General features: G+C 38.8%; 4 protein-coding genes across 5 annotated transcripts; all 4 read left to right on the top strand.

The window, feature by feature from the left end:
* The first annotated feature begins 1,888 nt into the window (after positions 1-1,888).
* gtse1 (G-2 and S-phase expressed 1) lies at positions 1,889-6,947 on the top strand. Of its 2 annotated transcripts, none has more exons than XM_081699279.1 (12): positions 1,889-2,021; positions 2,405-2,449; positions 2,692-2,749; positions 2,942-3,572; positions 3,666-3,827; positions 4,049-4,184; positions 4,523-4,921; positions 5,025-5,094; positions 5,238-5,471; positions 5,861-6,044; positions 6,312-6,428; positions 6,602-6,947. In XM_081699279.1, the coding sequence occupies exons 2-12, from the start codon at positions 2,428-2,430 to the stop codon at positions 6,695-6,697; spliced, it is 2,109 nt and encodes a 702-aa protein (XP_081555405.1). In that variant the 5' UTR covers positions 1,889-2,021; positions 2,405-2,427; the 3' UTR covers positions 6,698-6,947. The 2 variants fall into 2 exon arrangements, with proteins under 2 accessions (XP_081555405.1, XP_026869717.2); XM_027013916.3 differs by having other exon boundaries at positions 5,753-6,044; positions 6,602-6,946.
* A 225-nt stretch (positions 6,948-7,172) lies between these two features.
* On the top strand, positions 7,173-9,935 carry actr6 (actin related protein 6). The gene is made up of 11 exons (XM_027013886.3): positions 7,173-7,403; positions 7,490-7,607; positions 7,685-7,753; positions 7,877-8,000; positions 8,127-8,262; positions 8,353-8,409; positions 8,615-8,713; positions 8,848-8,926; positions 9,107-9,278; positions 9,371-9,509; positions 9,599-9,935. Exons 1-11 carry the CDS (start codon positions 7,336-7,338, stop codon positions 9,726-9,728), a joined length of 1,191 nt encoding a protein of 396 aa, XP_026869687.3. The 5' UTR covers positions 7,173-7,335; the 3' UTR covers positions 9,729-9,935.
* Positions 9,936-10,193: 258 nt separating this feature from the next.
* Positions 10,194-15,519, top strand: sycp3 (synaptonemal complex protein 3). Its single transcript, XM_027013849.3, has 9 exons — positions 10,194-10,356; positions 10,720-10,856; positions 11,418-11,496; positions 11,579-11,613; positions 11,748-11,865; positions 11,963-12,062; positions 12,332-12,430; positions 12,764-12,868; positions 14,446-15,519. Exons 2-9 carry the CDS (start codon positions 10,724-10,726, stop codon positions 14,503-14,505), a joined length of 729 nt encoding a protein of 242 aa, XP_026869650.1. The 5' UTR covers positions 10,194-10,356; positions 10,720-10,723; the 3' UTR covers positions 14,506-15,519.
* A 129-nt stretch (positions 15,520-15,648) lies between these two features.
* On the top strand, positions 15,649-19,645 carry si:ch211-59o9.10 (uncharacterized). The gene is made up of 11 exons (XM_027013891.3): positions 15,649-15,756; positions 16,210-16,425; positions 16,791-16,845; positions 16,951-17,440; positions 17,583-17,737; positions 18,115-18,198; positions 18,322-18,445; positions 18,574-18,683; positions 18,805-18,926; positions 19,038-19,137; positions 19,239-19,645. The coding sequence occupies exons 2-11, from the start codon at positions 16,250-16,252 to the stop codon at positions 19,287-19,289; spliced, it is 1,467 nt and encodes a 488-aa protein (XP_026869692.2). The 5' UTR covers positions 15,649-15,756; positions 16,210-16,249; the 3' UTR covers positions 19,290-19,645.
* The last annotated feature ends 624 nt before the right edge of the window (positions 19,646-20,269 follow it).

The raw sequence follows: 20,269 nt of genomic DNA on the forward strand, positions 1-20,269 counted from the left end.
TTAATCTTATAAACACACCACATATTTTACTTGAAACAAATGTACACTTTGCAAATAACTTCACTGGTAGAGTGACCATATGTCCTCCTTTTTCCTGGACATGTCCCTTTTTTTTGAGACCTAAAAAATGTGTCCAGCTAGGATTTGGATTTGCTTTCCTGTTGATGTTTCCTTTCTACAGTGGCCATACACTGTGGTTGTTTTTGCATTGCTTTGATGATTCCTTTATAGCGCTCTCATTCTTGCACAACACAGTTGGTTGATCCTGTACACACTGTAAAGCAAACCGTCAGCAGGTGTGTATAACTGCTTCACAGAAGCATAGAACCAGAGAGGGTATATAAACTTTACCTTCGATATGACCTTGTTGTGTACCTTTTGTATGATACCTTAACAAGACCTAAAATGCCCAAAGAGCTAGCTGATGGTTATGATGAGCCTTGGGCTCCTTTGTTTTCGTTGTTGGTTTTTTTGTTTGTTTGTTTGTTTTGCAGTGTCCATTTTGTCTGAGTACAGCATACACGGACAAAATAATTTGACATAAATAAGTCTCTTTATGTTAATAGCCACCAGCTACACTCCAATCAAATTACTCCAAGCTTGTAGGTTTAATAAAATGGAAATTCAAAACAAATCTGACAATTATAACTGTAGAATGGCCAGAGTTTGTGGAAAATGTGTATTAGATGTGGATTACACATCAACCTTGTTAAAACAGCATTTTCATATCTAAAGAAGATTGATCTTAAGGAAAATATACCTGCATACATCAGAACTACTGAAATATATCCAGTAAAGTAGTGAATCTCTATGGGAATATAGCAATTTTCTCTATGATCATGATAATTATATATGTTTTTACTTTATATGGTTTGTTTGTTTATTTAATTTGCAAGGACCATCTGAATGGAGGAGAATAAGATTAGCTGGCTATATTGACTCAATGCAATTGTTATTGGTCCTGAAAGTAAACTTAATAAATAAATTTGTTGATTCTCATCTTTTTTGAAAAGCAAAATATGGTCACCCTATTCACTGGTAACCTTGTTATGTTTGCTGTTGTGCAGCTTGACGTGCTGGAGATTACAGGTGTGGGGCTACTGACTGTAGGCTGTGTAATGCTATGTAGAATTGTAGTCCTCTTCTACCCTGTTCGTCACTGGTTAATTTCAGGACCCGCTGCCTAATGGATAGTGACAATGACAACACATTGACTGTGACATAGTATACTAGGTGAGCTGCTAAAATTAATAACAGTACCCTGACCCTGACACAGTATGGCAGACGTTGTGCTAGTATGTTTAAGTTCCTTGGGTTTACATGCATCAGTGTTACACCTGAGTTCACTGTTCTGACCCCCCCCCCCCCCCCCCCCAAAAAAAAAAAATCAAGCAGTGGTCAGAAAGTGAGCACTGATAAGATGGCAAATGGCTAACACACATTGCACATTACATCAGATGGGCTGTATTCTCCAAAGGTTTTCTAATAAATAGGCTGAAAATATCAAGAAATGCTAGTGGAGACTGTATGAAGAGACCATACCATGTCTTTCATACCATATTGGCATATTTACTTTCACGTACGTTATGCCTGACTGTAATCAACCTATCACAGTAGTTTACATGATCAGGTCGTGCTTAAGACTGCAAAGTAGACCACTTGCGTCCTTCAACAGGTAACAACTCTCGTTCGTTTATTGCACAATGAGATGCTTAAAGTATCCATTCTTCTGCTAATTTTACGCTGCATGACATTATATCCAATACCTTTAAGTATGTTTGAAATGAATTTGAGATAAATCCAAGTCCGAAGCCTCACATGATTACTGCCACATCCGTGATACTTTCCCAACCAATGCAGCGGCAACATTTATGTCACGTGATCTTTGAAATCCGGTTGCACGCGAAATTTGAAAGGAGATAAACGCTATTTAGGACTTTCTGTATGTGCCCTGTTATACAAAGCCTTCCGCGAAGTAAAATACGAGTGTCCGCTTTGATTTCAAAACATACAAACAGAAGGTGAGTATGTATGGTAGTATAAAGGAAAATAGTCGCAATTGTTATGAAACTTTAGAGTGGTTTTCATACCCGTGATATGTTGCTTAGACATTTAACCTAGCTGTCTTGCTAGCTAGCTAGCTAGCGTTAGCTTTCTTGCGCTAAGATAGCTAATGCTAGCTAACTAGATAATCGTAATGAAATTGCTAGCGGAAAAAGCCACGTAGCTAGCTAACGCTAACTAGCTAATTAAGTTGGTGGAGATGGCTATAAACGTAAGGTTATGTTGTTGTAGTTAATATTAAATATCCTCGCCAATGCACTAGACTAAATCAATAACGGTCACAACGAATATTGAACCAATTACATTGATTAGTTAGTTAATTAATGTCGTTTATTTTCAGGTCTTGGGACTTTCCTGAGCAGGATGACTTCAATAGCCAATGATGGTAACTTAGCTAAGTTATCTAGATAACTAAATTAGCTACGTACAAACTAAACTAACCTAGCTAACTATAAAATATAAAATAAAATACCACTAGCTGTGGTACATGTAGTAAATTGGCTATGTGTTTGTGTTTTATGTAGATGACTATAACTATATATTGTGCAGTACTTTTATTCCATTACGGATACGATTTTTAAAAATTTTTGTAACGCAGATACCTTTTTTGTGTATTTTCCCCCAAAGATTTTTGCTCACTGGCTGAAGAGAAGTTTGATTTTGACGTTTCACTGTCCCCAGCAAGGTTTGTTAACACTTGGTCAGTTTCTAGTTTCAGTGCACACTTGCAATACAAGATGAATTATTACCATTATAACCAGCTAGGCTGTAATTTTAAAAACTCTTAAGATGTAGAATGTTCTTACTAAGTAGAAACCCCAAACATGTATTTGTCTACATTCAGTTTGCTGTATGGAATAATTTGTTCATCTTACAGTGCCAAAGGGGATGAGGATGTTGAAGATGAGGTCTTTGTGGGTCCAGTCAGTGATAAGGAGAGATGTATTTCCCATGGAGTGGAAACCACCACAAATGACATTTTGAGCAATGAGACTACTGTGGGTGAAGAGCCCAGCTGCAGGCCCCTATTTGAGGAGAACTTTGAGGAGATCTGTAGAGAGGCCAATTCTTTAGCCAGCTATATAGAGAGGACCATTACTGGCCCTGTATCAGAAATTATGACAGCTGCTTCCATTTTGCCTGAAAATGCAGAAAAGTTTGAAGTAGATTCCTCAGCCAAGCTGGGAATCTTCAGCAAGCCAGCTGATGCTCTTAGCCCCATCAAGAGGGAAACCTTCTGTGTTCAGGACAGCCCCATGAAGCAGCTGCCACCAGCCATCCAGAAAAAATTGCAAAAGCTGTGTGGTATGTCTGGTGGAAAGCCAGGTATCAGCACCTCCAGCCCTGTGAGGAGTATACTCACTCAGCCTAAATTAGCTCCTCAAAGCAAAAGCCTACTACCAAGTAGGGGACTAGTATCCAGCAAACCCTTAACCATGGCGAACTCACGACTACCCTACAATCAACCTGCACCCCCAAGCAAAACTAGACTCCCTCCACCCAGCAAAGTAAGGAAACTTTCAATCACCTATTCTCTTTTGACTTTGAAGTTGAAGATTATATAATGAACATTTATATAAACTATACTACTAATGTTTCAGGCTGGTTTTGGCCTGAAGCGGAGCCCTGGTAATAGAAGCACAAGCAATGCAGGCTCTACTGAAGACCTCCTGTCTGATGCAACTAGTGTTGCCTCTGATGTGAGTGATTCTTCCTTCAACACAAGTTTGCCAGGAAAGAGGGCTCTCCCAGTCCCCAATAAGGTAAATGTACATCTTTTTTTTTTTTTTTTTTTTAAATAAAGATGGCTGGAATGGGAATGGATGGTTAAATATCATCTATATGAACAGACTAAGGTCTCCATAAAGTAATAGGTAGATTTAAATAATTAATTAGGTTTGAGTAGTTGGATTTATGTAGTAACTTGTAACTAACTGGTTTTGAGAGTAAATAAACTGGTATTTCTCCTGGGTTTGTCATTCAGTCCGAAACAAGAGGTACGCTTGTGCGCAAAACTCCTCTGGTTCACAATAGGAGGGTGTTAGACCGAAGCCGAAACACCTCCTCTTCCTCCTCTTCTGTGTCTAGTGTCAACTCCAGCCTGTCTGTTTCTCCAACAGGTAAAGGCCAGTATTAAACTTTTATAGCTTTTAGTTCCTGAGCTGCCTTTTGATTTCAGATGAACAGCATTTACAGCTTTTGGTAGAGAAGCTGAGCTATAACAACTGTAATGTTTTGTTGGGGTTGTATATTACTGTTGTGGGTTTTGTTTTTTTTAAAATCAGAATGCTGCCAAACATCAGTTTACTACAGTGCAGTGATGTGAGTAGAGCCATTAGTGTTAGAATGTGAGTGTAGCTGTTTTAAGCTGCATGAAGCAGCTTATTGTAAAACAGTCAGTTTGGTATACATTTGGTGCAGTCCATGAATTAATAAACCATTATCATTCATCATGCAGGCAAACTCAGTTCCTCCTTGAACACCAGCATGAGTAGCATCGGTGGTCGAGTTCCCAGCAGTGGCAATAGGCTGCCCAACTCCAGCCACAAATCGGGCATCATCTCCAAACCTCTGGAGTCGTCTGTTGGGAGACGAACATCCCTTTCCATTCAGGGTCGCAAAAACGCAGAACCTCAGCATAGACCTGTGAAGGCCACGCCCATTAAGAGACCAGACCCTGTGTCTTCTATCCAGCACCAAATGCCAGCCAAGAAGACCTTGGAGAGAGCTGCCACTATGCCTGGCATATCAATACTTGCTGCTAAGACTGGAAACACTGTTAAGGTGAACTCCAGCCTGAAGGCCTTTGTGGCACCAACTCCCACAAATTCACTGAAGGGAGTGCATAGATCTGAAGGTGAGACAAAAAAAATAGTGCACCATTAGCAGACTCAGTTTGGAATAGCTCTGAATTAATGGTGATCAGACAGTGTCTCATGTGTGACTATATGGATTTATAGTCACCTCATCTCCTGATGTCCCTCGAATTATGAAACCAAAAAGACTGATGTCAGCTTCCAGTATGGAAAGGTAATGTAGCAATATTCATTTTAAAACATTCTTTTGTTTTGCTATATGTTTAACAGCTTTTAAATTGGACTAAAGAGGTTTGGTGCTAGTGCAACTTACTTGCCATGTTTGTAGATTTATGTTCATTATCTCTGTGCATCCAGTATTCCTCAGAGGCTTGCAGTTCCTGTACCACAGGGACTGCAGACCCCTTCTGCTGCAGCTGAGAAGCCCGTGCAGTCTAAACTGAGGCGACCTTCTGCTCTACCCACCCCTGTGTCCCGCAGGGTGTCGGGCATACCCATGCTCACACCCAAAAGTGTGCCTCGCCTTAGCTGTGCCAGCCACACCCCAGAGCGGCAGTCCCCTGCCTCTAGCTTGGGGATTGGTGATGCTAGGTACTGTGATTTTTTTTATTTTTTTTTTTACATTTAATTTGCCAAAATACCAACAAGGAAATTCTTCACTCATTGCACTTTAGGATTTAAGGCTGCCCCCCCCCCCCCATACATACACACACACACACACACACACACACACACACACACACATACTGCCTCTAGAAGTGTAATGGAAGCAAATTTTGATGCTTGATTGCTCTGATTTTACATAGAATGCTTCAGTGTGTGCTTTGTTCATATTGAATATGGTTACTTAATAAAAGGTTGTGACTGTTTAGCCCAAGACAGCTGAAGCAGGTTGTGCCCCAAGGAGCAGTTGAGCACACAGAACCAAAAAAGGAGGCCTGTGTTCAGGCTGTGTTTCAGCCCTGCTCCCTGGTCTTTAGTCTGGAGGAGGATGCTGATAGACCCACTGCCTGTGGGCCAGCAGCAGTGGAAATGCCCTCCAAGCTATTACCATCAGATCTGACATCTCACCAACCCAAACCGGATCTCCCAAAGTACTTGGTGTCTGAAGGAAGCCTGCACAACAATCAGCTGAAGAAGTCGGAGAGACAGGAAGTCAATGAGGTAATAAACAAAGCATTTTGTTACACAAGCATACTCAGGTGTGGGGTTTTTTGTTTTGTTTTTTTTAATTTGGAGGATAAAAAGATCTGTGGTGTTCTGACTCTGGTCTAGCCATGTATCTTAGAGAAGGATTGGGCAAAGTTCTGTATTAAAGATGCCATATTTAAGAATTTAATATTATGAGTTGTAGTCTGGTTCTGCATTACTAGTGTCAGTGCTGAAGTAGAACTGTAACTGTGTTCATGTTTTCTTTTGATTTCATCTAAGGTGCTGCTGGTGGATGTACCTGCTCCTGTTATGAAGCCAGAGGAGAAGGTTCTCATTGACCTCTCCAACACCCCGGACCTGATGAAAACCATCCCTAATAAGGCTTTTGGTGGCCAGGTGAGGGATCAGCCATTTTTATTTAGCTTGATTTTTATCCCTTTTTAAATATGTTTCTGTTCAGATATTTTATTGTTTTTCAGTGTTGATGATGATAAAACATTACTTAGAGACTTGATTGTTCTCATGATTTTCTGATTTATTTTGTGGTGCATTTTTTTTTTTTATTCCAGCTGATTGATTTGAGCTCACCCCTTATAAAGTGGAGTCCAGAAGAAAATAAGAAAAACACTGTGAATGAGGCTCCGCTTATCAACTTGTCCTTTTAAAGGAGAAGCACACTATGTTGGAGAACCAGGAAAATAAAACTGTAACTGGAAAAGACTTGGAATATATAAGGATGTCTATGTGCATATTAAGATGCTAATAATAATAATAATAATAATAATAATATAGATTTTATTCCTATAGTTGATTTTAAGTGATTGTTGAATTAAGTAATTGTTTTGGTATGGATAAAACTTATTGTTTAGAATAATTTTCTTTTTGATTTGTTTTCTGAAAAGGTACAAATAAAATCTCAATCCTAAATGTAGTAGCTACTTGAACGGTGTTTTGAGAAGCAGTGTTTTATAGCATAAGATTCTGGATTGTTTCCTTCATTTAATTCTAAGATATGAATGTAGGTTATGTAGCTAGAGGTTAACAAGCTGTGAGATGAAGGGAGTGAACAAGTACATATCAATACTGTAGGTGGCAGTATGCGCACAATGTTTCTAAAGTTGGATTTGACCGGGAGAAGAAGAGCTATTTTGAAGCACATGAAGAGGGAAGCTCAGGAGCAATTCCAAAATACAACGAAAGTGTTACCACTAAAGATTACTTTTCAAATAAATGACTGCGTTCTCACATTTGGAATAACTGTTCTTACTGATCGACTTTGTCATTTAATGTATAATTGCTGGAAATGACAACTCTCGTTCTAGACAACGGTGCTTACACGGCCAAAATTGGATATAGCCATGAAAAAGTCAGGTTGGGAAATTTTCTGTATATTAGCTAGCTAGATAATACAGATTAATGTTTGTTTAGTATTGGTGATATTTTCATGTTTTTTCCAGTGTTATTCCGAATTGCCAGTTCCGTTCAAAGACGCTGAGGCTTAAAACTTTCACTGCCAATCAACTAGATGAAATTAAAGATCCATCTGGACTATTCTATATTCTTCCATTTCAAAAGGTAGCTAGATGGTCGCACAACAAGCGTTTGCTTTTCAAAATATTTTCTACGGTCTCTAATTTTCTGTGTGTATTCAGGGTTATCTTGTTAACTGGGATGTGCAACGTAAAGTATGGGATCATCTGTTTGGAAAGGAAATGTTTAAGGTACACACAGCTTACACTGAAATAGAATTGTGCGGCATAAGCTATGAGCAATACATTAGTGTTAAGAAGACTTCAATTTGAAATATCTCTTATATAAATCGTTTTCACTACACATGGTTACAGGTGGACTTTGCTGATACCAGCATAGTAATAACAGAGCCATACTTCAACTTCACCTCAATTCAAGAATCGATGAATGAAATTCTATTTGAGGAATACCAGTTTCAGGCAGCTCTGAGAATCAATGGTGAGTTCTGTTATGTGTGCTTTCTCAAAGTTTAAGAACCTGAGTACTGTAAACAAACTGTCATTCTGTAAGGAAAAATAAAAATTTTCCCACAAATGATTGTGTACACAATGTATCATATTTCAGGTGGATCTCTGAGTGCACACAGATACTTCCAGGAGAACAATTCAGAGTTGTGCTGCATTGTGGTGGATAGTGGCTTCTCCTTCACAGACATCGTCCCTTACTGTAGAGGAAGGAAGATGAAGGATGGTATCTGCAGGTTGGGTGTTCATTGTCATACTTAAATTAGAAACATTTTCAAGATCACTTGTTGGGCTTTGTCATTCATACTTTACTTTTGGTTCTGCAGGATAAATGTAGGTGGAAAACTTCTCACCAACCACTTAAAAGAGATCATTTCATACAGGTAAGATCCTTGTCATAATGTATTAGAATGATTCCAATGACCATCCTTACAGTTTAATATGTGTATTATGAGTTTTATGACAGAATAAGTCAAATGGCGGATCTGAACTGTAGCTAAAAGTGATAAAGCTTGTTTACCTGTTCCTGCATATTTAGTAGTATTGGATCAATTGAATTGGGCCTGATGTTTTATATTTCCCTTGAAGGCAGCTACATGTGATGGATGAGACATATGTGATCAACCAGGTCAAGGAGGATGTGTGCTATGTATCACAGGACTTCTACAAAGATATGGGGATTGCTCAGTGAGATTGAATAATTTATTATATTTGCCTGGTGCATGATATAGGAAATAATCACTTATCACAAATTTCTAGAAAATTAGTCCAAGTCATTTAAAATAATCTTGATTTTAGTTTCACTTCCTTTTTTTGCACAGGTTGAAAGGGGAAGAAAACCTGGTTATGAGAGACTATGTGCTACCAGATTTTAGCGCCATCAAAAAGGGCTTCTGTAAGGTGTGAAAGACGAAATACACACATTTTACATACTATACTTCAGATCTTTGCATGGTCCTCAAGCTGTCAATTAAAACAAATGATAGCTTGCCCTATAATAGTTTTCACTTCTTTTTCTTATTCAAGCCTAATTGTGAAAACTAATTTCCCATGTTTTGGAACTAATTTTATTCTCTGTAGCCTAGAGAAGAGATGAATTTCACAGGGAAGTATAAGACTGGGGAGCAGATTCTGCGACTCACCAATGAGAGGTTTGCTGTTCCAGAGATGCTTTTCCACCCAGCAGATATTGGCATCCAGGAAATGGGCCTACCAGAAGCAATAGTAAACTCCATCAATAAAATGCCTGAAGGTAGGCGAGGGATACAACACGTACTATGGATGCCATAGGGAATCACACAGTAACTAACAACCCAGCAATTTTGGTTTTTGTTCCTTATGCAGAAATGCAGCCCCACTTCTTCAAGAACATCATCCTGACAGGTGGCAATACCTTGTTCCCAGGATTTAGGGATCGTGTGTATAAAGATGTCCGTGCCCTTGCCCCTACGGAATTCCAAGTTTCTGTATTACAGCCACAAAAGTAAGCTCATAAAACAGACCTGAGAAAATGAGTGATTAATTGCTAAGTGCTTTATTTTCTTTCACGTACAAGTTTTCTTCACGTTTCAGTCCCATCTGCTACGCATGGGAAGGAGGAAAGCTTCTAGCAGAAAACCCAGACTTTGAAGAAATGGTAGTCACACGAGAAGATTATGAAGAAAATGGACATATTATATGTGAGGAGAAGTTTGATGTTTAACATCAAATATCATGAATATTTAATATCTTTTACATTATCTGTCATGATATCACTTGCATTATCCTGCAACTGAGACTCTTGAATGTTGTAATTTTGTTTTGTTTTTGTATTATTTTGTTTAGTGGTTATGTTGTTGTTGTTGTTGTTCATAGTACTGTGTATAACAAAGATGAGTAGTAAAAAAAATAAAATAAACATGATTATTTACATACATTGTTTTTCCTACCCCCCCCCCCCCCCCAAATGTGTTTGCAAAAGAGCATATTACCATTAAGGTGTACATGCCCAATGGCTGAGTGTACGCAGATAGACACAATTAACTAGCAGTTTGATCTAAATACATAATGGCTTGTTAACGGGTTATTGTTCATAACAATATTCCATATATAAGATGCAAAAAAGTGCAGATTCTATCGTCGGCTATTTCCTCTCGCGCTTTAGGTTGTGGCGCGAATCATTCGTTGCCACAGCTGACGTAGCTAGCTGAAAGGAAATAATTTGTCAGTAAAAATTGACCAACTATTTAGCTGGCTAGTTATCTAGAAATAAAATTACAAAAAGTTTAGAACTAGCTAACTGATTACTTGCCAGGCGAATGCCCTTGTAAAGTTGGAAGCTATTCTTACGTGTAAGCCAAATATACGCTATTTAGAGAAGATGTACTGGGTTGCTAGCTAACTATCCTAGCAACAGTTCAATCAAAGCATGGAAGTGAACCTAGCTAGGTTAGTTAATCTAACGTTAGCTGACTAAACGTTACACAACGAGATGTTTGGTGTAACTAGCTAGTGTGCCATCTGAAATTACGAGCTTTATTTTAAATGGGCAATAAGGAGCTTATAATATCTTTTGCCTAACTTTACATGTTGACAGAATATTTAAGTTCGATTAAGATAGCTAACCTAGGTTTTATAGTTGGCCAAGATTGAATTAAATAGCTAATGCTAACTTAGCTATCCTAGCTCTCCACTTTTCATTTTATTTTCTTTAGGAAAATGGCATCAACGGGAAGAAAACAGAGCAAGAAGACCAAGCAGACAGAAGATTCCACAGATCTGCGTGCTTTTGACTTTAATATACGGGAGGAAAAGAAAGGACTTTGCGGTTCTGATGAGGAAACTGGAGAAGGTTGTATAACTTCAATTTCATGAAGGACATTTAACAATGCTTAATGCTCAATTTAGCTGCTGTTTGTAAAATATCAGTTTTTATAGATAAATGCTCTACATGAGTGGCAAGCTGCTATTATTAATAAGTGTTTAATTATCATTATTATAATGTTAATGTTATCATTAACATTAATACTGAACTTCAGGATTAATAAACCACAATGAGCCAACAACAAATCACTGTCCTGTTGCGAAGGCAGTGATCGTTTATGTAGCTAGGTCACTGCATTTCGCTCGTTGTTTCTTAAAAAGGCCAATGATGTGATTTACAAGAAGCTCACTGTGCCTGCAGCAAGATGATGATCAAATAATGGTGGTAATAATTTGTTACGTTACTGTGTTAATTGGGGTTTATTAATGGTTAATAATTTGTTAGTGTTAATGAAAGTGGTAAGTAATATTACTTAAAGAAACTTATTGTAAAACATAACCCAGATATTTATATGATGATAATAGTTATATTAACTGTATAAACCTTATGAACTATAATAATTACTGACTTGTATAAATGCATTGTTAGAAACTTCTGCTGTTGACAAGTTAGCAAAGAAAAGATCTGCAAGTTCATTTGAGGAAGATGACCTGAGTGCAGGTGTGGGGTAAGTTACATATTTGTACTGTGGAAATATGGGTAATTATTTGGATGAGAACTGGCTGATAAACAGAACTTGTTTTTCACAGCAGTGAAGTTCAGACAATGTTGGAAAGGTTTGGAGGTAAGGGAATTCCACTTATAAACCAGCAAGCTCAAGTAAGGAATCTTACTTTCTGCTATTTTAAGCAACTGTCTTTCAGTGAATTTGTTAAACTCTTGAGATTTTCTTCCTATATTACATACTTAATTGCATAGCTGACATCAGCAAAGCAATGCAAGCCAAGAAGAAACGCTTAGAAACTTTCACCAAAAGCTCTCTGAAAGGTAGCAGCCTGAAATTAGAGCAGCTGTGGAAAACACAGCATAACCAGAGGTAAATGTGCTCGGTCTAACTCATCCTATGCTGCTTCACACCTGCATACATTTGGAATTAAAGACTATTTGAATATTTAAATATTTTCCCATTACAGGCAGAAGCTGACACACGAGTACTCCCAGCAGGTGTTCTCAGTGCTGCAGCAATGGGAGAGTGATGTTCAGAAGTCTGAGGAGCAAGAGGAGAAACTGAATGTTGGTGCTGCTAAGCATGTAGTGAAAGTTAACAACATTAACAGCAGTTGAGCTGAATATTAACTTCATTTGTTTCCCCAGTACAGTTCCAGTCTTGCATTCATGAATTATTATTTGCTTGCAAAATAGATGTTTTCTTGTAGTTTCTGGGTATAGGATTATGCTACTGGTATGAATTGCAACATGACTCATGACATTCTGGAGTAGAAATGCTCATTGGAAAAAAATAAAACAAATGACTGTGCTTTAACTCCTTTTTACCTCTGCAGAACTTGTTTAGACAGCAGCAAAAGCTCTTTCAACAAGCTCGAGTTGTGCAAAGCCAAAAACTGAAAACCATTAAGGAGCTGTATGAGCAGTTTATCAAGGTTAGATACTGTAAGATAACTTGTTCCATATGCATTTCACTATAGCTGGCCTAACACTGGATATTGTTTTGTTTTTCTGGTATTCCTCTAAAGGTCCTAGGAGTTCTTATTGTCCATATATGGTGAATGCAAAACATGGAATATAAATAAATTGTATGTACTTTAGGTTAATGCATCATAAATTCATGTTGTTTGAGAAAATGTATAGGAATACATCTGAAAACATCTCAAAGCATTCAAATCACATTTGATCCTGCCATACATTTCATTTTTCTTTCAAGATTCCTGTTATATACAGGCTACAAATTTTTGTGTCCTCATTATTTTCTACAGAAGATGGAAGAAATGGAGAAGAGCCATGAGGCTTTCCTACAGGGAGCACAGATGGAGCTGAAAAAGGAGATGGCCCTGCTGCAGAAAAAGATAATGATGGACACAGTAGGTGCATTCACACAATTTTGTTATTTTTCTTAGGCCTTATGGCTAATCCACCAAAAGCATATTTTGGCTGTCCATCTCACAGGATTAATTTATTTGTAACCAATGATTCAGTCCATAACCACATGCTCCCATCTGTCTGGCTATGTTTTTAGGCACCAAGTGCTTTTTTTTTTTTTTTACTTTCATGCAAGTACATAACTATACAGATCAATTAAACTCACATCACAACATTCTAGAAGTTGCACACTGTATTAATAGAATAATGGCACTTTCTCTTTCTTGTTGTGGCTCTTGGCTCATTTCCAATATGATTTTAGACTAGTCACTACATTTTTATGCCAAGGCAAACACAGGAGTTTCGGTGGAACATTGGGATGTTCCAAAGAGGACAGCTATAATCAGACTACAGATTAACAGCTCGGTTTAAAATGCATGTGAGCATGGACAAACAGCACATTCTTGTTTATTGTGTCTAAAGCCACAATAGTTTAATCCCTGTTAGGGCTAGTAATTATGACACTGAAATTGCTCTGACTACATTGTTGTAAACTATAATTCTATCAGTATATTCAGGTAGTCAGCTGACCTCATTCTTTGGGCACATAAGTTGCTGAACCTAGACCTGACCAACTGCAGCAACCCCAGATCATAGCAACGCCCCCACAGGCTTGTACAGTAGGCACGAGGCATGATGGGTGCATCACTTCAGCCGCCTCTCTTCTTACCCTGATGCGCCAATCAGTCTGGAACAGAGTAAATCTGGACTCATCAGACCACATAACCTTCTTCCATTGCTACAGAGTCCAATCTTTATGCTCCCTAGCAAATTGAAGCCATTTTTGCCTGTTAGCCTCACTGACAAGTGGTTTTCTTAAGGCTACATGGCTGTTTAGTCCCAATCCCTTGAGTTCCCTTCGCATTGTGCATGTGGAAATGCTCTCACTATCACTATTAAACATATCCCTAAGTTCTACTGTTGTTTTTCTACGATTTGATTTCACCACACGTTTGTGATCGCTGATCACGATCATTCAAGATTTTTTTCCGACTACATTCCTTCCTCAAAGATGATGTTTCTCCACTGTCCTTCTACTTTTTAATAATGCGTTGGACAGTTCTTAACCCGATTTTAGTAGTTTCAGCAATCTTAGATGTTTTCTCTGCTTGATGCATACCAATAATTTGACCTTTCAGAAACATCTTTTCCATGACCACAGGATGTGTCTTTTGACATGGTTGTTTAACAAATGAGAAGCTACTCACTCCATCAGTTAGGGTTAAATAACTTGTTGCCAGCTGAAACATAATCACCCATGCAGTAATTATCAAATGGGAGGCTCTTACCTATTTGCTTAGTTAAATCCAGGTGGTGACCTTTTTTTGGCCAGGCAGTATATTTCTAATTAAAACAAATGATACTTCTGCTTATGGAACGGAACTCTGTCAGAAGCAGTGTGGATCAGATGGACAGTCATATAAACTACCCTTACATATTGCTGACATGTCTAGTGTGAATTATACATTCTTTCTTTTTGTTAAACAATGCTAATTGTGTTGTTTTGCTAATTTCATAGCAACAACAGGAGATGGCCACTGTACGGAAGTCCCTCCAGTCCATGCTCTTTGAAGTGTAGGTGACACTGGACAGTCCAATGATCTGCAATACCTTTAATGCTCATCCTGTCCCGCATTGTTTATAACAGTTAGTATAACAGACAAGGACATTTGTTTGGAGAGAGGCAAACGACTTTATAGTGTTCCTATTTATTAAAATTCTGTATATAGTCCATGTCATCTTCGAATAAACAATGTTATATTTAGATATTTTAATTGATTTGTCATAGGGTCATAGCTTCTTCATTGCAGGTTGGGCCTTGTAAATATATGCAAGAAAAATTTCCTGAGGCAGGATATCTGTAATACTCGTACTTTGGTATTCTAATTTTAAAATAATGTGTGGCCTACCTTTACAGTTTAAGAACACCTGTGCCCACATACAGAAACACTGATGAGACAGACTCCTGTCCAATTTATAATTTAGAGTTGAAATAAATGGATTTTGTCTTAATATAACCCACATTCAGTGGCAGTGGGTTTAAAATCCAGTCTTGGGAACCCACTTCCCAACATAGTGTCCAGTTTCCCGTAAACTATCGCACATAACCTAACTAATGCCAGGACTGATAATTAGCTGATGAGTTGCTTAAGAAACGAAACATTAAAACTACAAGGCGGTTGATGAGAACTGGTGCTGAAAGTCCTGGTAAAAAAGATTGAGTTTAAACTATCATGGACATACACTCATGAGCCAGTTTGTTAGAAACAATTTACAGTTTGCAGGTGTAATCTATATTTCATCAGTGCTGGATTCATCATTTTGATATTGGGACCACTCAGTTCAGTAGTGACACACAAAAACTCCAGCAGTAGGCTATTCCAAATACCTTAATATCAACGCAACACACTTGCTACCATGCCACTACGTTATTGTCACTATTCTGATGAAAATCCTCTTCCATCCAAAGACGATTTTGTAAACAGGTAATGTAGTGAGATTCCTTTGATAAATGGAATAAGGTGACTGACTACTACGTCAGGTGGCTGTCTACCAATTATAAAATTTCGAAAGTGGGTTTAAGGTACATGAACGTAATATAGTGTATAATGAAAGCAAGCGTTAATAATAAAATTGTCGATAAACCCCGAATTTGTAATGTAGAGGTCTTTCCGGAATATTTCGTCTGATTTTGTAAAGATAATTCGAGTTCAAAAAACATGGAAAAGCGTGCGTCGCCGGAAATGATGCTACGGAAGCGCTCTTAGAAAATTATTGTATGGCGCCTTCGCTCTCCATAGTTAGCGAGTAAAATTGGCCACTGATTTAAGTAAGTAACTAAAAGTACTTTAGTTAGAACTTGTTTGTACACAGTAAGCGGAATTGAGACACAGTTTGTTGTCGTCCGAATAACTGGAAACAGGCGTAACACAAGTTCGCCAGAATAGGGATGGTGTATTTGGTAGCTAGGTAGCAGCTAATCTAAGGAAACAGCATCGGTAGGGTAATCTGGCGTAATATAGCTAGAATCAGTAATTTCAGATTGTGCTTAACGTAGTGTGATGGCGGTAGCTATGTAGCTGCTAAACTCAGTCAATATGATTGAAAAAAATCTTCGAAAATCTTCACTGTACTCTTATTGTAACGATAGCGAACTAGCCTGCTCACTAGAAGCGCGAGCCTATGTACTTAGTCATCAAGAGTGCAGTGATTAAGTTCCAACAGTAATTGGTATCTAGCAGGATGTTTATTTTGTCTTCCCGTTTTTCTTCTTGTCTATAAGACACCGCCAGAGTGTAGTACACAATAACCAGTAGCTGGCTATGGATAGCACACTGGAAGACTCCAGGCCTAGCAGCGGTCCTTTCCGAAGTTTGGATGAACAGGAAACGGAGGAATCTCTGAATAATGCTTGCCTGCTGAATGATAGCGATCTTCCCTTTGATGATGGAGGAGCCTCTCATGACGTTTCTTCTATGCTTGTTCCTGAAACTCCAAGGTATTACTGAGTGGACAATTTGTTGAGAAAAAAAAAAAAGTTACTATGGTACAATACATTTATAGGGTGCAAAAATGTCTCAACGGAGGGCAGCGCTTTCGAAGTCTGAAAAAGCATTATAGCTTTGTTCTCATGGTCTCCCTAATCTACCATAATTGATTTATTAAGGATACCCAGATAGTACTAGGGGTGTTGTTTTTGTTTCATTTGATCTTAATTGTGGACTATATATCCAAGATGTGGAACACTTTCTCGTCTCAACCCTAGTCAAGGTGTTTGTGTCTTAGGTCAAGACAGAATAACCTTAGATACTGACTGCTACTTCATAATTATATCTGTTAGAAATCTGTGCTTCTGCTTTGCAGCCCCTTTGCTTTTAGAAGAAAACGGAGTTCTCAAAAAGCTGATGATCACAAAGTGGTATGAACAGCTTTCATCTAAAATCTAAAGTTCTGCATCTACTGTAGAGACATTTTAGCAACTAAAAATATCTCAATTTTCTTTTCATTTTGCTTTTATTCTTAGAGCACACATTGTGGTCCAGACAGCAAAAGATCAGAGCCAGGGGTCAAGATTCCAGGATACCTTCACACAACTCCAGTCTCTCAGAGGACAGTGAAGCGACGGAGGCTGCAGGACGCTTGCAGGGAAACTCCTCAGCATATGAACAGAGCAGCAGAAAGAGTTGGATTTGTGCCTGCCTCGTCTCTCCTACCTTCTGACTTAACGTGGTTGGAGTCTCCACGTCCACCACCCTCCACCTCTACCTCCTGTTCTGAGCCCTCAACTTCTGCTAGAGCTCCTCGACACACAGCGCTAGTAGCCACCGCTGCTCGAAATGGCTTGAGCGAGATGTCTCCACGTGGTTGTGCCTCATTGCAAAAAGCACTTGGCATTAGGAGTAAGGAACAGAAATCTAAAAGAACATCTACTAGAACTTGTGCTAGGTCTTCTGGATGTGCATCAGCAGCACATTTGCTTGGAGCAGAGGAAGAAAGGTGCTTGCAAGATGCAGGTGTGAACCATTTGTGTACAAGAATGGCCAAACAGAATTTCTAGCATGATGGACATCCCCATGGCTACTCCTTTTTGTTTGAGAGATTTAGTACATTTAGTACAGTCATGTTGTAATAAGATTTGCTCTGTGTCTTGTGCAGAGACAGAAAGAAGAAACATATCTGTAAATCCTCCTGCCTGTCAAATACAGGAGGAGATAATCATAGTTGAGGATGAGGATGATGCCGTGGTAGTTGAAGCCATGGTTCGCTCCATTCAAATGGATGAAGATGAGGCATTTGCCAGAAGGCTTCAGGTAGGAGTTGCTCCCCTGATTACTTCAGTCATTAAGGAGCTCATGTTGCATCATTAAGGAGCGCATGTTGCATCATCAGAAGTACTCAGAGATTCTCTGAAATTTCTGGTGAGATGAGTGAAAAGGCTTGAAGCTCTATAATAGGGTGGCAAGTCCTGAAGGCCAAGAACAGCACTTATCTATCTAGCTATCTATCTAGCTATCTAATCATTTCTTGGTTTAAGACCCCTCATGCGCTAAATCATAAATCTGTTATTGTTTGATGAATACTGAAGATGTTGCAGGTGTTGGAAAGGGCATATAATGTAGCTTGAACCTGAAGTGTTTTTTACTCCTGGTTCGTATTGCTTTTCTCATTAACTCCATGTGTTCTGCAGGAGCAGTTTGACAGAGAGGAGCAGCTGCAGCAGGAGCAGAGATTGGCGGTTACAGCGTCCAACAGACAGTCCCAAAACCACCCGGTTTGTAGCTAGAAGCGCAGAATTCTTTGCTTTTTTTACTCAGTCAAAGCATATACCGTGTGAGGTTAATGTCAGTGACTATTAAAAGTGATGCTTTGGTCTTGTTTACATCTTCCCCTTTAGTTTGATTCCTATGTGGGTTTGGGCTGGATCTCACCCTGGACCTCCATGGTGAACTCTGCATCATTCTCCCACAGAGCCACTGAATTTGCAGAGCTGCAGCAGGCCATATTTCAGGGCCAATCCAGTGAGTTGCTTTTCTGTTTCACAGATATGGTGTACTTAATGCTTAATTGCTGAGTCTATTTGAGAAGATTAGTGAATTGTGCATTTCCAAAGGTGTTTCTGTGCTAATGCTGTGTTATGACTGACCAGGCAGGCGTATGCGACTCCCCCAGGCAGGCCGCCCTCGCGGTACGCGCCACAGACACACTCCCCATTTGCCTTTGGAACTGTTTGATGACAGCCAGGGGAATAACTATGAGGTATAAGTTGTTAAATATGTTGTGGCCCTCACATTTCCCTTTTTTTAATTAATTGATGTTTAAATTTTTTATTATTTTTTAAAATTAAAATCTAAGATGTTTTCTGTGGTTTTGGTTATAGGCACTTCTAGCATTTGAAGAGAACCAGGGAGCTGTGGTGGCCAAGAACACTCTTAGTAAAGGGGAGATTGAGAGACTCCCTACAAAAGCTTATGACCCTGCGAACAATGCGGGGAAGACTGAGTGAGTCTTTGGAACAGAAATATTTATTTTCCTCATTGTAATACCCTTTTTCATTTCTACTTATTTGTAATATCTAATTCTGTAATGTTTCCTCCTTTCTCTCTCATATAGCTGTCAAATATGTTTCTGTAGCTACAAAGAAAGGGAGAAGTTAAGAATACTTCCATGTCTCCATGACTACCATGTTAAATGCATTGACCGTTGGTTAAAAGTGAGTCACTGTGATACATTTTCTGAACTAAATCACCCCCCCCCCCCCCCCCCCCATACTGTGCTATAGTGTAACATGCCTTTTCATTGCTTGATTCTCAGGAGAATGCCACCTGTCCTATCTGTAGGTCAGATGTGTCAGAGTGCACTTGACGCATTTCATCTCGGGACTCACTCTCTACCTCACACATGCTGGCCTCTGTGACTCATCATTTGCTACCCATGCATGTGAAAGGACTCTTCAAAAAAAGCCTATATATTTATGTAATGTATGAACTATGAAATGAGTGTTTTAAATATTGAATTTTTTTTTTTTTTTTTAAACAAATCTCAAAGCATATATTTTTAGGCTAGTCCGGGTTCACTGTTGAGATTTATCTGCCATTGTTTTTTTGTGTCTAATAAATACAATTTTTATAGAGCAGTTTAGCATCTCAGGTTGTAATGCTGTTTAGTTTGTATTCGGTCAAAAAGATTAAAATCCATAATATGAACTTGCTGCATGGCAATGTTGGTATTTAAATATTGTAAAGTTACAGTACTTGCATCTTTGTTTTAATAACTCCTTTTTAACCTTTTCCACCATTAGACTGCAGGTTCTTATGTTTTATACTACAGGAACTTCACGGCAACTACCAGCAACAGACTCATGAAGAACAGTTGTTCATTTGCACATAGTTGGTCAATGGAGAGAACAGCAGTATATACTGGCCTACAGGTCTGAGTACAGGTGTTCTAGATAGCTGAGAACTGGGGCCCCTGATAGTCTAGCCTAGTTGAGGTTAATTTATTAGAAATGAAATGGTGTCTCTTCCTGTCTAATGGTGGAATTGGCTACAATGGAGTTAATCTGTTCTGGGTCAATACATGCCTGTTCTTGAGCACAACCCTCTTTTGGCTTCTCCTGACCAAGAAATGGCACCCGTCACTAAAGATGTCATATTTCTACTGTTCTGGCTCATTACTCATATGATCTGTGTTTAAACACTGGACTTGCACTCTCACAAATGCCTTGGAAGAGAAGTTACAGGCTGCAGCTCAAGTGCTATATAGCTTGTGTACTCCTCAGGCCTTTGTCAGTAGTCAGTTTCTGGCTGCATTACCAAGCAGTGACATTTACATGTAGAAACCCA

The sequence above is a fragment of the Electrophorus electricus genome, chromosome 16 (assembly GCF_041902795.1).
Source record: "Electrophorus electricus isolate QZ-2024a chromosome 16, ASM4190279v1, whole genome shotgun sequence".
Lineage (NCBI taxonomy): Eukaryota > Metazoa > Chordata > Actinopteri > Gymnotiformes > Gymnotidae > Electrophorus > Electrophorus electricus.

Excerpts from the sequence above, each read along its gene's own strand:
- gtse1 (XM_027013916.3), top strand. The coding sequence starts at position 2,428 with ATGACTTCAATAGCCAATGATG. Across the intron at positions 2,450-2,691 it reads GACTTCAATAGCCAATGATG|ATTTTTGCTCACTGGCTGAA; the intron begins GTAACTTAGCTA and ends TTTCCCCCAAAG. Across the intron at positions 3,828-4,048 it reads CTCTCCCAGTCCCCAATAAG|TCCGAAACAAGAGGTACGCT; the intron begins GTAAATGTACAT and ends TTTGTCATTCAG.
- actr6 (XM_027013886.3), top strand. The coding sequence starts at position 7,336 with ATGACAACTCTCGTTCTAGACAACGGTGCTTACACGGCCAAAATTGGA. Across the intron at positions 7,404-7,489 it reads TATAGCCATGAAAAAGTCAG|TGTTATTCCGAATTGCCAGT; the intron begins GTTGGGAAATTT and ends TGTTTTTTCCAG. Across the intron at positions 9,510-9,598 it reads TCTGTATTACAGCCACAAAA|TCCCATCTGCTACGCATGGG; the intron begins GTAAGCTCATAA and ends TTCACGTTTCAG.
- sycp3 (XM_027013849.3), top strand. The coding sequence starts at position 10,724 with ATGGCATCAACGGGAAGAAAACAGAGCAAGAAGACCAAGCAGACAGAA. Across the intron at positions 10,857-11,417 it reads TGATGAGGAAACTGGAGAAG|AAACTTCTGCTGTTGACAAG; the intron begins GTTGTATAACTT and ends ATGCATTGTTAG. Across the intron at positions 11,614-11,747 it reads AATGTTGGAAAGGTTTGGAG|CTGACATCAGCAAAGCAATG; the intron begins GTAAGGGAATTC and ends TTAATTGCATAG.
- si:ch211-59o9.10 (XM_027013891.3), top strand. The coding sequence starts at position 16,250 with ATGGATAGCACACTGGAAGACTCCAGGCCTAGCAGCGGTCCTTTCCGA. Across the intron at positions 16,426-16,790 it reads CTTGTTCCTGAAACTCCAAG|CCCCTTTGCTTTTAGAAGAA; the intron begins GTATTACTGAGT and ends TCTGCTTTGCAG. Across the intron at positions 18,199-18,321 it reads GACAGTCCCAAAACCACCCG|TTTGATTCCTATGTGGGTTT; the intron begins GTTTGTAGCTAG and ends CTTCCCCTTTAG.